This window comes from Pogona vitticeps, chromosome 5 (genome assembly GCF_051106095.1).
Source record: "Pogona vitticeps strain Pit_001003342236 chromosome 5, PviZW2.1, whole genome shotgun sequence".
NCBI lineage: Eukaryota > Metazoa > Chordata > Lepidosauria > Squamata > Agamidae > Pogona > Pogona vitticeps.
The window spans coordinates 194842236-194859113 of record NC_135787.1 but is presented as its reverse complement, the minus strand read 5'-3'; the positions used below and the strand labels follow the sequence as shown (position 1 = coordinate 194859113).

General features: G+C 51.1%; 1 protein-coding gene across 5 annotated transcripts in view; it reads right to left on the bottom strand.

Annotated features, from left to right (window-relative positions):
• Window positions 1-16878, bottom strand: part of FLNC (filamin C) — an 81725-nt gene that overhangs the window by 44723 nt on the left and 20124 nt on the right. For all 5 annotated transcript variants that reach the window (XM_073002414.2, XM_073002413.2, XM_073002416.2 and 2 more), the window contains 7 exons: window positions 15421-15669; window positions 12043-12140; window positions 11514-11664; window positions 8588-8706; window positions 7266-7343; window positions 6639-6801; window positions 5527-5727 (listed from right to left, as the gene is read on the bottom strand). In XM_073002414.2, coding sequence (XP_072858515.1) covers window positions 5527-5727; window positions 6639-6801; window positions 7266-7343; window positions 8588-8706; window positions 11514-11664; window positions 12043-12140; window positions 15421-15669 — 1059 coding nt within the window. The remainder of the gene's footprint in view (window positions 1-5526; window positions 5728-6638; window positions 6802-7265; window positions 7344-8587; window positions 8707-11513; window positions 11665-12042; window positions 12141-15420; window positions 15670-16878) is intronic.

The window sequence follows — 16878 nt, the reverse complement described above, 5'->3', positions numbered from 1 at the left end:
TAAGAGACACTGTTTGGGAAAGCGCTTTTCTTGCAACACGATTCGCAGCACCCCCCCCTCCCAGCATTGCCCACGGCCCCCTTGTCCAACAGGGCTGGGATTCCAGGAGCTGTCCTTCAAAAGTATTAATCTTCCCAGTTTCTGCATGAGGGACTACAGTGTGACCTCCATATCCACTGGGGATTTGTTCCAAGCACCCCGCAGATATTGAAAACATGAATTACCAGACCTGGCCACTAGAGGGGGGAAGAGAGCAAGCAATGTATTATTCACTAACAAGTATTCATAGCAAGGTCTCTGGCGCCTCCTAGTGGCCGGTTATGGGAATGCATGCAAGAATATATTTTTTCTGGATTTTTTAAAAAAAATGGTTGTTGTGGGTTTATCGGACTCTTTGGCTGTATTCTGAAGGTTGTTCCTCCTAACGTTTCACCAGTCTCTGTGGCCGGTTGTCCTCTGAAGATGCCGGCCACAGAGACTGGCGAAATGATAGGAAGAAAATCCTTCGGAACACGGCCAAAGAGCCCGAAAACCCCGCAACAACAATTAGATCCCGGCCGTGAAAGCCTTCGCGAATACATTTTTAAAAAATTCTAATATTTCCGGACTGTGCATAAGCGGAACTGTAGATACTGAACCCGTGGATACGGAGGCCCTCCTATACTGTATACAATTTTCTGCACAAACAATAACCAAACAAAGGAAGATAACATAAGGTATTCCAATTAACAATCCCTCAGCAGCTGTGACCACGACCAACTCTCATGAAACAAACTTTAACATGCAAACGAATCTCCATAAAGTATCACAATCACATATTTCACAGCTGACGCCTCAAAACTGGATACAAAGGGTTGAGATCTGAAAGTTGGCCAGTAAACTGAGCTTGTTAACAAATAATAACGCATTGACCTACAAGAAGCCTTGCCAAGCCTGCAAGGGTAGAGCACCCTGTCCTCTCTTGACTTTTTTGGGTGAGTGGCAACCGGCCCTGCCGTTCGGCAGAGTTTGAGGGATCCACCTCAGCCGGCTGCAGAGCATGAAAAGGCTGTGAAGGGCCGAGGGTTTGAAGGGGTCACCCCTGCATTTTTAGTCTCGGAGCAAAGGATCTGCGTGGTGTTATTTTTCTGTCTCCACACTGATAAAACTTCTTGTCCTGATTCTGACGCCATGCACCCGTTTTAGGGAAGGGAGGGAGGGGACAGGATCCTGTTTGCTCTTTTGCTTCGGGCGAAAAAGGAGTGTCTCGGGTCAGCGCCAACCCGCGGACCTCCGTCCGACGGCCATTCCCATCCCTGACCTTGGACATCGAAAGAAGGGCTAGCTGGGAGCCCTTGGCACGCGGTCCAGCCACCTGCTGCTAACCACTCATCACCTGTGCCCAGCGGACTATAATTACTGTATATATATAAAGATTTCGTTGTGAATTTCGTTGTATGTGTATATACTTACAATGACAATAAATTATTATTATTATTATTATATATTTATATATTTCTATTTCATACTTTCCTCCCTGTAGGAGGTGTAAAGTTGATACTTCTGCTCAGTTTTTAAAACCAGGCTGAGTCAGGGTGTCTGCCTTCTTAGCCTAAGTTCTCTTCTCTCTGCTCATTTGAAAAGAAGCCCCCCCCCAACTTTTTTAAAACGTGGGTCTCTTTAAACGCAAGGGATGAGTCCTCCCAACCGAGAGAAGAGGGAACAGAGAGAGGTCCCTAGAGACGTCTTACGGAACGAGCCGTGGCTCGTTCGTGCAGGGCTGCTCCCATGTTTCGACTCCGAGGACCACCTGCAATGCTCGCCCCTGGGGGGGGGGTCAGGGAGCCTGACAACATGCAGGGGCTGGAGATGTTCCTTTTGGGGGGGGGTTCCGGGTCCCAGAATCTGGCTCCCCGATGCTGGCTTCCAATTCTAGGCATTTCATTCCAAAACCTTCTGTGCTCAGAGAGAGCTCGGTGGTTTCAGCATCCAGAGGCTGAGAGTTCGATTCCTTCCCGCCCCCCGCCCCGGGCCTCCCTGACAGGGTCTGGATTTGATGACCTACAGGGTCAAATCCAGCTGTGCAGTTCTTAAGATTAGATGATAACTTCCTAAGAATTTTTCTTCCCAAGAAAAAAGGAGTCCTCTCCATCCCTTTCTTGTCCTGCTAGAGAATGCTTACCCCCCATTACTAGAAGCAACAAGGGGAAAACGTGATTTGTAGGAAATTGGTGGAAAACAGGAAGGAGGGATTCTATGGGGGAGGGGGGGTCAGGGCATTCCCAAGGGACAACACTTTCCTTGATACATGGAGGAAAGGGCAGAGGGATGCCCGGAAGAGCACTTGGTTTGTGGTCTCTTTTGGTGTTTCTTGGTACCTGGGGAGAACTTTCCTGGGGGAGCCCTCTTTGTGGGTACATAACTCGGACATCCAAAACCTAACCTTCCGCAAACTTGTTGAACTCACAGAGGAGAGTCGAAGAAAGCTTTCCTGAAAATGTGGCATCTCTAGGTGCTGGTGTGTGTGTTTTATATAGTTTTAAATTTTTTTAAAAAAAATGAATTTACAAATTGATTCATTGATTCGCCAGAAAAAAATTCATGAATTCGTAATTCGTGACCCATCGATTCGTCAGAAAAAAAAATCATAAATTTGTAATTTGTGATTTATCAATGAATCACGAATTTTTGAAAAAATTGCCATTTTTAGTCCTGGCCACTACTCTTAGTTGCCCCATACGAGTTGTGGTTCTGCTGGGGGGTGGGGTGGGGATTTGCGGTTGAGAGGGTGGGAAAGAAAAGCCATTGGAGAAGCAGCCAGAGGGATGTCTAGTTCGGCAGGATGGGCTAAAACAACAGAGGTGAGTGGGCGAAGACTACAACTCCCACGTGGCAAGGTGGCTGCAGGTGAAGCATGCTGGGGCCACTGGGCAGCCACCCCCACCCCTTTCAGAGCGGCTCCCAAATGCATGCCATGACCAATGGATGGAAAGGGGCTACGACAGAGCAGGATTGGGTGGGGACAGACGCACCGTATCATGCACGAAATCGAATTCCAGAAGCAAATCACAGACCGTGGGGAAAGAGCCCCCTTCTAAAGGTGAGCGGGAGGGGAAGGGCCTCTGGCATGCACATCCTTTGAAAACTTTATCTGCCTGCTTTTCCTTTCTCCAAGTCATTTTTACCCTTTCTATAATAAAGCCAGCGGGCAGGGATGGCTTGTTCGGTGAGCATTAGGCTAAATCAAAACCATCTCTGGTCTCTGCTAATTAAGATAACCCTTGCAGAAGCTGAGCCGCCGGTTTGAATCAAGGCTTTGCAAGAGCACATCTCTTGTGCAAGGGCAACTCTGGTTCCCTGCTCCTACCAGGGTGGATTCCCTTTGCTGGTTTGGTTCATCCTTGGAAAGCAGGACGTGGCCAGCAACGATATGAGCGGAGCTGCTCAGGTCTTGCAAAGGTTGCTGGTCACAGCCAGATGCCTGGCAAAGCACCTCCTGCAGCAAACGTTTCAACTGCAAGGGGTGATGATGAACCCTTCCATTCGCCACGAGCACATCCAGGAAGGAGCCCATCAAACAGAACCAGGGGGAGGGAGGAGAGGGAGACACCGGGGGGGGCACCCTGCTCTTTCCATGCCAGGGCTGGGTGAAGGCCATGCAGAGGGAGGAGAGTTTCAGCCAGGCTGGCGACTACTAACTTGGCTTACGCGGCTTGGGCAGAGTGGGGGGTGGGACTTTCTTGGCTTTCTCGGCCGGTGGGGTGCAGACGGACTGAGGAACTATCTGAATGGGGGAGGTGCCGGGTGGAAGCGGGGATGGCGATGCTGCAGGTGGTCAGAGGAAAGAGCAGAGGATGAGTTAGTGAGGTCTCGTGGAATGGAGAAGCCAGGCTGTCTTGAAGAGGGAGAACCAACCGAGCAGGGAAGCCCAGACTCTGGCTAGAAGCTGCCCCAGCCAGAAGAGGCGCCCTGGGCTCTCAAGCGGTGGGGAGGCCACCGTGAGGGTGGGGTCAAGGGACGGCCCGCCTCAGTTTGCTCATCTGCGTGTCGGACGTGCTGATCTTCATCACAGAATCCTAGAATCGTGGAGCTGGAAGGGACCTAGAAGGCCATCCAGTCCAACCCCCCTGCTCAGTGCAGGAATCCAAAGCAAAGCAGATCTGACAGACGGTGGTCCAATTTCCTCTTGAATGCCTCCAGCGTTGGAGCGCTCACCACCTCCCTTTGAGGTCATGGGTTCTGTTGTCGTACTGCTCTAACAGTTAAGAAGTTTTTCCCGAGATTCAGCCTAAATCTGGCTTCCTGTCGCTTGAGCCCATGACTACCTGCCCTGCACTCGGGGATGATTGAGAACAGCAATAATTTACTGACCGGATGGAAGCCAGCGCTCTGTCCTCAGACACACTCTCAAAGCCAGGGGAGCTCCAAAATACAAACAAGCCTGCCTCTGTGGACGTGCAGAGCGCTCTCCCATCGCCAGCCAGTCACTCCAAATGGCTCCCACTTTGCCGTTATCAGCTCCGAACGGGTTGCAGGGCTGCTCAGTTACTGGGGGGGTGTCATCAAGTCGCAATCCTACACATTCCGTTCCCACATCTGTGAGACGGGACTGCTAACAACAAGGGCAACCCTGCACAGGTTTACTTTGAAGCAGGGCTCATGATGTGCTAATGAGCTGATGTGCAAAGCAGCCAATTTAGGATTTAGCCAATTGTCCAAAAAAAATCCATAAAGCAGGGGTGGGGCGGCTCCTGGCCTTCTGGAGGTGGTTGCCCACCCCTCTCCGCAGAGGGAGGACCAAAGGGCAAAGCCAGTTTGTCCAAGATAAACATTTAATTTTGCATGACACGAATATTTTAATTTCAGGGGAAATCAGTGCTAACGGGTGGAGAGAAACGCTCAAGAACGACGGGTTGGTGGCAGTGGGGAATGTTGACAGGAAACGAGAGATTGTCAGAAATTCCTGTTTTGCATGGCAGGAAAGAAAGGAGGTGACCACTCTGTTCCTGGCCCTCCTGTAAACCCGGTTTCCTAGGAAAATCCGGGAACAATTGGAAAGAATCGAGCTGAGAGACGGACGTGGGTTTTGCAGGAAAAACAGTTCGGCCGCTGTAGAAAAAGAAGCCCTAATCCTGTCCTGGGAAGAGGGGGGCACAGACATGTCAGGGGGCCGTGCCAGGGAGAAGAAGAGAGCAAGCCGGTCGGCCTCAAGAGGTGCAAAATGATAATAACAGTAATACTAAAGGAATAGAGGCTCTCTGGGAGATAAACCCCTCCCAAGGTAAATGGCTCCACTGTTGTACTGCTTTAACGGTTAGGAAGTTTTTCTTGTTATTCAATTGAAATCTGGCTTCTGCCAGCAAAGGCTTCTCCTGCGGGTTTAGTGCTCAGGAAGTCAGAATCAGGGCCACAGAGAGATCAGCCAAGGAAGCAGGGAGCTGAAGGGGGGGTCAAGGAGTAGGGGGTGCCCGAAGGGATCTCCCCCCCCCCACAAAGGTCTCACATCGCGGGAAGCCAGACGACGGTGGGAAGGCCAGGCATCCTTACCTTCTGCCACATTGACCACGAAAGGGCTTTTCGGGATCTGGGCTCCGGCGAAGGTGACGTAGATGGTGTGCGGTCCCTCCAGGACGGGGCGGTAGGTGCACCGGAAGATGTTGTCGCCTTTGTCCTCCAGCACAACTTCCACGGTGTCACGGCGGCCCTGGGGGTCGACGATCACCACGCCCACATCGCCGGCCCCAGCCCCTGGGGAGGGGAGACATGGTGAGAGGCCCGGTGGTCGCACATCGCCGCTGAGCGTGCAAGGCAGCACGTCCGATGGCCAGCAGGCACGATCCGAGCAGATTCGGGCGCAGGACGGAGCGTCATCTCCAAAGCCACAGCACAGGCTCCCACACCTGTATTCCCCTTGGTACAGCCGAGCTTAGAAAAGTTGCTTTTTTAGAATACAGAGCACCCCGGCCAGGCCTAAGTGCCGTTTATGCTGGGATTGGCTGCCTCCCTCGGTCGTTCTGGCCGCGGATGCTAGGAATCGCAGTCTAACCAAGTAACGCGTCCAAGCTCTGCCGATCAGCAGGCGTGAAAGGTGGCGAGGCTCAGTTCTTCCCTGGGAACACAAAGTTCTCCCCTAACACTCCCCCCACTCCTAAGCCCCAGCCAGGCCCCGATTCCAAAGGATGCCGTCTTTCACACCATGCATCATTAACAATGCAATCCTCTTTGTTATTTTGTCATGTTAACGTGCCATTAAGTCAGAAGGAATCAATTCATAGTGACCTCCCACCCCCCAAAAAAAGAGGGCTTTCGAGGTCATTTAAGCAGAGGTTCCACTCGTTCCACCACCCTCCCAGTTTCCACTGCTGAACAGGGATTCGAACCCAGGTCTCCAGAGCCCTCCTGTGCCCATTACACAACAACGGGGAAGCACATTTTTGCACCGTCCGAATTTCAGTCCCTTTGACCGAAGTCCCAGCTACCTGGCTCTCTCAGGGCCCTTAATGTCCTCTGAAACTCTGAGCCCAAATACTTTCCACAGCCACACCGTGCGGGAATTCTGTGACACAAAAGCTGTGGTTTTCTGGGTTTTTTCCCTTGTCTTCTGATGTTTCTATATATACCCGGGCTTTTGCCCACCCCTTGGCCCCCAGATCCCTTACCTGCCGTGTAGATGTCAAAGTAGGTGGGCTTGTTGGCCACGTTGCCCACGGGCTCTAGGCCTGGGCCACGGGCGGACACCTTGCTGGCATCGCCCAGCGCCATGCCCACGTTGACCTCAAAGGGACTCTTGTCGATGTTCTGCCCCGCAAACAGGACCGTGACCTAGATCAGGAGAAGAGGAAGGAGGCCAGATAAAAGTGGGGAAGCCCGAACCACCTGGTTCATCGTAATGCGGTTTCGTCATTAAACGGGGCAATCGTAAAGCGAGGCACCACTGTAAAGGAGAGACTCATAACGGCTGATCGCCGCCTCCTTGAGCCCTAGAAACTTGGAACGTGAGGCTTGATGTCATTCTGCTTCTCCAGGAGACTGTGAAACAGGCCACCCCACGGATCCTGCCCAGACAGGGATAACCCCCGGATGCGGACCGCACGGAAACCGCAATCTTTCTTCTTGATCATGGATCCTCATGGATCCAAACAGCGAGGTGACAGAAATGCAACAGGTGAATGAGAAAAGTGCACCGGTTGAGCTATCAGCCCGCTACACACACACTGGGGGGGGGGGCTCGTAGCCTACAGATATAAAACAAACTGAGGGGCAAGTGAGGGAGGGGCTTCTCTCACCTTATGCAAGCCGGCCACTTTGGGCACGTAGGAGACGGCGTACGTCCGCTTCTTGTCGTTGTTGGCAACCACTTTGGCCTGAAGGAGGGAGACCGTCGGGAGGCGTGAGTGAGAATAAGACGAAGGCTTAGGAAATAAATGTCGTTTAGCAAAGCACCGCAAGCAAGTGTGTTATTCATTCATAGATACCTTCCTGAGTCTATTTACCCCAAAGCAGTTTACCCTCAAATAGGTAAGTAGATATATCAAAATGGCAATCATGAGACAGTAAAACGGGTGCTCGTTTCGGGCACCGCAAAGCATGGCAGAGGAGAAGAGAGACCCAAGGAAGGGTTAAAGTTGCTTCTTTGGACTATCGTGCCCAAAATCCCCAGGCAGCAGGGCCAAGGGTGAGGGAAGGGCTAAGGATTCCCTGCTAAAAAGCACCCCTGCCTTTCCCTGAAAAGCAGCTGGTGAGCTATAAGTAACGTTGCTAAACTACCAACCCCAGAATTTTATCGGCTGGAACTGAAGGGGGCATGAAACTCGTGTAATGCTACAGAGTAGACCCATTCTCGGTTAACTGTGAAAAAGAGGAAAACCAGGGTTTGGGGCCATGTGAGGACCGGGCCCTCATTCATTCATTCATTCATTTTTGGGGCACCGGGACCCTCTCTGACGCATCCCCAGCAAGTATTTGGCAACCCAAGAGAGAGAGTGGCTCAGCGACCCATCTTCCCGACGGCGGATCTGTCTTTGAGTTATAAAAGGGCTTGATAGCGTTTCTTTAAGTGTCGCAAAGCACTTGAATAGTTTGGGATTCTTCTGATGCGACTCTGCCCATCGCAAATTCTCCTTCTGTCAATGGTTAGAAACGCTTTAATAAAGAGCTAAATGTTGTGGCATCATGGACACCAGTGATGAGCTAGGGCTCAGGAGATCTGCGTTCAAATCCCCGTTCAGCCCTCAAAAGTCTTCCAGACACCTTGTTCTCCTTTAAAACAAGGTGCGTCCTCCATTTGTATTTTATTGATTTATTTTATTAGTATTTTTTTGAAAGGGGCAGGTTAGATCAGAAGCGGGCTTTTGATCCCTTTTTTTGGTTTCGATGGGAAGGCAAAATGGAGCCCATGGGGTGGGCGGGATCGATTGGCTCCCGATCCATCCAAGCGGCCGCGTCCTCGATGTAAACAGATGACAACAGTTCTGAGCGAGGGAAGAGAGGAGGGGGCCTTCTCTCCTGTTGGGAATTTTCTCCCGATAAGCCTGGAAAGGATCGTCCACTTGGGAGCAAAACCCTACAAAAGTTGCAGTTGCTTTCAGGTGGGGGGCGACGCAGGTACCTCTTCCGTGTGTCCCTCCGGATCTTCAATATAGACCAGGACCTCTCCCATTCCTGCCTCGATGGTCTCCACGGTGAAATGGGCTGGTTTCAGGACGGTGTTCCCATGTGGTTCGATGCCTGTGGGGAAGGTGCAGGACATGAGCCCGGAAGGGATTCCAAAGAGAGGCCCTTTCCCTCCTCGCTCACCCCGTTCTCCCGGCCATAGACAACCTCTTTCCTTTGCTGCGTTACCAAGCCGGTCAGAAGGGACCCAGAAGCCGAGAAGATGAGCAGAGGGGCTCGGGCACCTCGAAGAGGGAGGGCCGCAGAGAGAGCCACAGGCAGCCCGCTAACGGCATGCGTCCCCCAGGGACCCAAAAGCAGGCTCACAAAAACCCCACCAAAAATGCAATTTATAAAAAAGTCTGCTTGTGGCTATTAAGAGGAGGGGGGTGTCAATTTTGCTTTGTTTCAAGAGGTCCACAGCATCCCAAAGGAAATAGAGGGATTTCTTTTTCAAGAAAAGGAAAATGACTTCTTTTTTTTTAATGATTGGGGGGGGATCAGAGACCTAGGCATGACCCCCCCCTCCAAACTCCGGGAACAAGCACGTGGGTCTTCTGGATCTCCGGAGATCAACCACCCCTGGTTTAGAGCTTACTTAGGTGACCTGGTTCAGAGCCGGGGAAATTTAACTTATTTTCTCTTTTGTATGACAACTCCCAGAATCCCCCCCACTACCAGGGGCATCGGCCCTACTGGTTGGGGATTCTGGGAGTTGTAGTCCAAGGAGGAAAACATTTTAAAAAAAAACTTTTCCCAAGCCCTGGGCCCGTTTACCAGGTTTTCTACTTCAGGGAAGGCAAAGTCTGCAGATCATAACCTTTCCGTTTAAAAGCCTGACCTCAAGAGCCAGGCTCAGAAGCAGGCAGCCCTGTCCCCCACCCCACCCCATCCTGAATTCCCGGAACAAAGCCATAGCAGGTTCACCAGCTTCAAAAGCTGTTTCTATCGACCCTTGACACTCAATAAAGGAAGGTCACTCCTTCATACTGTTCTTCATTTCTTCTGGCAACTCTCCCGGGGCTTTGACAGCAGCTCCAAGAGACAGAAATCTAACCGGTCAAGCCTTCTGCCCATGGCTGAATCCTGTTTTTGCTTTGTATCTGTCAAAAGGCCATCGAAGGGTGCCTGTCCAGGAGGAGGAGGAGGAGAGCCCTAAAGACTAAGGAAGGAAATGCACCTCTTGCAAAAAATTTCCAGCCCTCGTCGGAGAAGCACATTGCGGTCCAGCTGATGACACCCGCTGGCACATGCGGAGTGAACATTGGGGGGGGGGGAACTCGGCTTCTACCGAGAGCAGTGGCAGGCGGGCGGGCGGCTTGTTTGCAATGCTATCACCATAGAGATAGGGCAGGCAGGCCAACTTTCTTTCAAACCGGTCCCTGTACATAGCTGTCCCAGCCAAGCGCTGTCTAGCTCTGCAGGTGTTGACCGGGTGGCCAACCATCTCTGCAAAGAATTCCCACACAGAAAAACTTTGTTTTCATTGAGTGTTGTTTTGTTTCATTAAAGAAAGCAAAGTTTGGAAAAGTTTTGTGGGTTTTGCTAGTAGTCACTATGTGTTGGAGTTTTTGCAACCACGCAGGCTGCCTTTAGTCAATTTCGCTGGAAGGGACCTTTCTAGGCTGGGTCAATAGATGGTCAATCTGTCCAGCAATAAGCCACTGCTTCCTTCCCTGCCTCTGGTTTCAAAGAGAGCCCCGCCTCTCTCCTTAATTGTCTTTTTCCCCACTCTGAAGTCTGTTGGAAGCTGTGAATCTGCTGAAGTCTCTCTTTTTTGCTGAAATCAGTCGTGTTTCTCAGCTTGCTGTTTGAACTTTTCAATTGTAAGCAATGAAACTTTTTATTCTTTCTCTTACTAATGTCTCAGAGTGAGTTCATGAGACTGTAAATCAGTGGTTCTTAACGTGGGCGATAATGCCCCCCAAGGGGCGATTTCATTTTTCAGGGGGGCGGTAAAACGAAAAGGGGCGGCGTGGGGGCGCTGGAGCAGAAGGGGGGCGGTAGGGGGCCCTGGAGCAAGCCAAACCTGTGAAGATGGCTGCAGCCTTTTTACAGTGTGCATGAATATATATTTTCCTCCTATCTTAATTTAGTTTCAGAGTTTTCGTCTTGAAATTTTTAGTTCCTGCATTGCAGTTTGTTTTTATGCCCTTTTAATATTTCTTTTTGCGTCTTAAAATTCACTTGCAACTAAATCATTAAATGTTACTTTTTTGGGGCATTTCATTTTCTTGGAATTGATTTTTGTTTTCAGGGGTCATTGGATTTAAGTGTCATAAATAAATAAATAAATAAATAAATAAATAAATAAATAAATAAATAAATAAACAAACAAACAAACAAACAAACAAACAAACAAACAAACAAACAAACAAATAAATCATCACCGTGGGGAGGGGGGCGATGATAACTTCCTCAATGGCTCAAGGGGGCGTTTCTTTCAAAAAGGTTAAGAACCACTGCTGTAAATGACAGTTCGTGACAAAAGGGGTGGACTACTCTGGGGGGAACTTGAAGCTATTCTGCTCTGTCCATCCTGGCACTTTTGCTGTGCAGCGACCAGAATTAAACAACAACCAAAAAAAAAAAAAAAAAACCTCTGCAACAGTTAGCTAGGGGGCATTGTTGTTTGGACTACAACTCCCAGAATCCACGCCATCCAGGCCATGCTGTCTGGCAAAGGCTGGGACTGTGATCATTGTTTCCCCCCCCCTCCAAAATAAGCTGTGGGTTAAAAAGGACCAGTTGAGGCCAGCTGACACCACCCTAGACATGGGGTAAATGGAGAGGATAGCTGTTTCCCTCCACCACTTTGTCAGGGGCTCCCTTCCTTCCTTCCTCTTGTCCATCATCAGCCCCTTCCTTCCTTCCTTCCTTACCTGGGCCGTAAGCCTTGGCCTTCTTGGGGTTGAGCTGCTTGGAGCGCAGGGGGGCTCCGGGTTTGAGTTTCGCTTTGGGGAACTGAGACAGGTAAGTCATCACCGAGTGCTCGTCCACATTGGGGTCCACAATTTCCTCGGGGGCAATCACCTGCAAAGAGGCAGAAAGGTGCACGTGAGTCAACGAGGCACTTGAGAAGAGGGAGAGACAGGTTTATTTCCACGTGGGGTGACAGGCAGGCCTTCAACCGGCGAAGCGTTTCCCTCCTCGCTCAGATGCTGTCGGGGGAAAAACGACCCGTCGTGTTCCTCCCTACCAAGCCCACCATTACAAACATGGGAATGGACATTTTAAAAAGGGGGTCCTCAGCCAGAGCTTGGGAATTGTTCCTCGGGGTTTGGACTACGGCTCCCAGAATCCCCTGACCCTACAGGTGTCGCCCCAAAGAAGGAACATTTCTCGGATCCTCTGCTCTCCTTTATTTGGGGGAGGGGGTGACACAGGGAATTCTCCCACCCTCCAGATTACCTGGGGTACCCCGAGCCAGTCATCCGCCTGCTGCATCGCTTCCCGGGCGTTTTCCACTGGCTGGTTGGGATCCCACATCTCCCAGTCCGGGCACAGGCCTGCAGGAGGGAGAAAAGAAGGTTGTGTCAGACCAGCAGCCCCAGAGATGGGGAATGGACCGGCCCCGGAGGCCACCCGGAGTAGAAAAACCTGGAAATGTCTCCTTGCATTTCTCCCCTTTCCTTCCCTTTCCTTCCCTGACCTCCGTTCCCATGCTCCTGTTGTCTGGGTGAGTGGGTGGGTGCTTAATTCTGGGAATTACAGTATCGTTCATGGCCGGATGAGCTAATCGTTCGACGGGGTCTCGGGCAGTCTGGCCACCGATTCTGGAGGGGTGCGCAACCCCTGCGTGTACCAGTGGCATTCATGGTCCAAGCCCAGTCTGGGGTCAAACGCAGGGAAAGTTCTTAAACCAGCAGAAGGGCCTTAGAGAGAAGGATGGAGCTGGAAGGGGCCTCCAAGGCCATCTAGTCCAACCCCCTGGGGTTCAAGGCAGGAACTCAAATCCAAGCAGATCTGCCAGGGGGTTGTCTAAGTTTCTCTTGAAGGCCTCTAGCATTGCAGCACTGCTCACCCCCTCCATCCTGAGGTCATGGGTCCCGTTGTCGTACTGCTCTAACAGTTAGGAAGTTTTTCCTGATATTCAACTGAAATCTGGTTTACTTTGACTTGGGCCCACTGTTGCATGTTCTGCACTGTGGGATGATCGAGAACTGTAGGACAGCCTTTCAAATATTTGAAAAATGCTCTCCTATCTCCCCTCTTGTCTTCTTTTCTCAAAGCTAAACATGCCCAGTGCTTTCAGCCTTTTTCCTCCTCTTAAGGCTTGGTTTCCAGTCCCCTGATCATCCTTGTCACCTTCCTCTGAACTTGCTCCATTTTCTCGGCATCCTTCTTGAAATGTCCGGAACTGGACACAGGACTCAAGGTGAGGCTGACCAGTGCCGAACAGAGGGGGGGGAAGTGCCTCATGGGATTTGGAGTCCATGCTTCTCTTAATGCAGCCTAAAAGAGCCTAGGGCTTTCTTCTGCAGCCCTTCGCTAGGCTAAACGGCCAGAACCAGGCGGGGGGGGGCGGAGGCAGGTTTGGCGCTGGGCATGAAAACGTGCCAGTGGCTACGTGGAGAATCCCCCAAGAACAGAAGGCAGAGAGGGTGCCAAGAACAGAGGGGGGGAGAGACATGGAAGAGGAATGTTTTGGGGTGGGATGGGGGGACAGACTTAGAAGGAAGCCTTTGACATAAAAGGCTCTTGGAGACTTCGGTTAAGGTAAACTCGGGCGAGCCATCTGGGCCGAGGAGATGAAGCGGGCAGCCTTGACTCCTCAGAACAGCTCCTAAGCCTTTTGCCTTTTGGTCCAATGGGTCAAAGCAGAGGAAACCTCTCCTGGAAACAGGCCCGTAAAGGGAGCCTCTGGGGGGGGAAATGGAGGTCTTCCCCCACCCCAGACTGTCCTCCGAGCTTAATTTAGTCTCGCCAGGACCTCAAATACAGTCACTGCTCTATCAGACCACTGCGAAGAGAGAGTGCCTCTGAACCTATGCAGAGTGCCGTTTCCCCTGAGCTGTAAACACAACCAGCCCCAGCCCAGAAAGGAAGAAGAAACGTCTTGGGAAGGCAGAGTATGGGGGCTGCTTTTATTAGCCGTGGACCCGGCGGTCTGTCTAAATTATTTTAGATTTGAAAAATCTCCCACCGATCGGTGCAGAAGCCGATCCAGTTTATTGGGGCTGTCGTCCTGAAACTGGGAGCAGGCCCATTGAACGCCATGGGGTGCACTTCTGCATAGACAGGCGTAGGATTGTGCTTTAGAGTCCCTGTCATTTTGCTGACCTAGATGCGCTGGTATGAGAGACAGGGTGATGTGCCAGCAACGGGAGTAATTCATGGCCCATAAAAAGCAACAGACGAAGGCAACGGAGAGAACAGTAGGCAGGGCAGGGGTTGTCTTTGAGAATAAGACAGGGGAAAAAGACCTTCTGCATTATTATTATTTTTCTCTCCCACAGGGGAGGGGAAATGTTCAAGCTGGAGATACAAAGAACAAGAAAGGCGCATGGATAGCAAACCTTCGGCCGAGCACAGGCGCAAAAGAAGAAGGATAAATGTGCAAACACCTCCCAGGGAGCCAGAGCGTTCTCATCGGCCAGTCCATCAAGCTGGACTTCTGGGTTTGCCCAAATTTGGATTGCTCTCCCAGCGCCGAGAGCGCGTGCTCCCCCAGCGACGCATCAGATTAGGAAGTGTTTAGGCTGCAGAGTCTTTGCTGTCGGAGAGACCCAGAGCAGTTCCCTTGAGCTCAGAACGGGTTCCAGCTAACGGGACAACGATGGGCTGAGAACAGAGGGCAAGGAAGGCGTCGGGGGGGGTCCCCGTGGGGCCCGGGCGCGACCACGCAAGGAACAGTGTTCTCCAAGACCTGTACCGCTGCTTCTGTTCTCCTGTGCCAAAATCTTTTTTTTTTTAAGCACTGTGCATTTGGGCTGCTTTTTCAGATGAAGGCCTTCAAGAAAACCAAGGCATTGGTTTTGGGCAGGTTAAATATTATTTTTCTATTTTAAAAAAATAATCAAGGCATTGTGCGAATAAAAAGGAAAAACCCTCACAACCGAGTTTCCAAAATGAAACACTTAAAACATTCAATGGTTTGAATTCTAGTTTCAAGGCACAGTTTTCTTGGATTTCGCTGTTGGCTAGTTTTCCTCTAAGATCTGGGGACAGGGGGTGGGGGGCAAGATCTCTCTTTTTTGGGGGGGAACTAGTGGGATCTGGGAGTTGTAGTCACACAAAGGTGACGTTATCAAGCTCTCTAAAATAATGTGCACAAAACCTTTGAACCTCCCAAATACCCGTATTTTTTCCATATATAAGACGCCCCCATGTATAAGACGCCCCCCCCTTTTCTAACCCCAAATTGAGAAATCTAAGTGGGGCTTACAAAGTGTAGGGGGGAAGGGATCGAAGCACTGCAGGATCGCTTTGATCCCTGCTTTTCCCCTCCACTTGTGTTTGTTCTCTCCTCAGCTTACTTCTGTGTATAAGACGACCCTTAATTTTTACTCTAAAGATTTTAGACAAAAGTACTGTAGTCTTATACGCTGAAAAATACGGTATATATTTAAAACTTTTATATTAATCGGGGCGGGGGGACCTCAGAAAGGAACCTTTCCTAGAATCCGAGTGAACCAAAGACATTTTGAGTTGGGATCCCAACAGATCATCTAGTCCAACCCCCTGCCAAGGCAGGACTCCACAGCCGACATCAGCTGTCTATCCGCAGTGGCCACCCTCCCTGCCCGCCCGCCCACCCAGCGCACCCTGCTGCCACCTTCCCCTCACCTGGGGCGCAGTTGTCCACCAGAGCGCCCAACGCTTTCCCATCTTGCCAGTCCCGGTTGAAGTTGGTGATGGGCAGCTGGGGAACCTTGTTCTGGATCCAGCCCAAGAGGCGCTGCTTGGGCGTCTGTTTCTTGGCATCTTCCTCGTCCTCGTCCTCCCACATGGGCATGGAGATGGAGTAGTGCAGAATCAGGGTCCATATCAAGCCCAGGATCAGCTTCAGGTTGCCGTCCACAATGGCCTTGCTGTCTGTGGGGAGGAGGAAGGTCCAAGAGGCCCCCGGTTAGCGGAGGTCAGGAACGGCTGGAAGGCTCACCAGATGGAGGGCAAGGAGCTGGGTGCCCTTCTCATACCTTTCAGCCTGACCCAACGGACGCCTCGACAGGGGCCAGTCTACAAGTCCCATCACTCCCAGCCAACTCTCCCTCCAGAGGGTTCTACTTTCTAGACAATTGGCTCGCCGGTACACCTGTCATCTCCTCCTTCCTGTTAAGACAGTGGTTTGCAGAGCAAGCCTGTCCTCTAACCCCCTGCCGGTCATGACAAGCCGCTTCGCTTACTCTACACTACAGCTATCCTCGGATGACTGCCATATCAAGGGAGGACGTGCAGGCATGAATGGGACGGACGTGGCTATGGGTCCCGAAACAGTTCTTCCTTATACACCCTGAAACACGATACTTTTTCACTAGGATTCACTGAAGTGGAGAGAAAGCTAAAGGAGGGACGTGCTCTGTATGGCTGGTGCATTCTAGGCTGCCACGTTGGAACCAGTTCAGAACAACCCGAGAATCAGGCTTTTGAGGCAAGCTACAGTGGACCCTCGACTTACAGATGGCTCTGACTTTTCGAGTTACAGACTTCTCTGGCCGCAAAATTTAGATTCGACTTGCAGCCGGAGAATCGACTTACAGACCAGAAAAAAAAAACAAGATGGAACAAAAATAGAATAAAAACTGCCAGTTATGGGATTAATCGGTTTTCAGTGCATTGTAGGTCAATGGAGATTCGACCTACAGACTTTTCAACTTGCAGCCACTGTTCCAATACAGATTAATTCCGTAAGTAGAGGGTCCACTGTATTTAAGGAGTGGGTTCACGAGTTCTACCACTAGCCCAGTCTGTTTCCATGGGCAAATTGGGGATGTGGGAACCCTGCTCTCTTGAGCCGGAGTCCAACGCTCCATCCACTCACTGACACCACCCGTCGGCAGAATGTAGGTGAGGCACAGCCACTCAACCCAACGTGCAGAGTTGCAGGTAAGGCAAAACCCATCCTCCGATTCTGCTTCCTTCATCACACAACCGGGTGACCTGGGGACACATGGGTCGCCCAGTTGCGTGATGAAAGAACCAGAAAGGACACTTCGTGTGTGTGTGTGTGTGTGCATGTGTGCATGCTTGATTGTGGTGCAGTGTAGGAAAGGGGAAGCGAAGGTGTTCGGTTGCTCCTGTCTT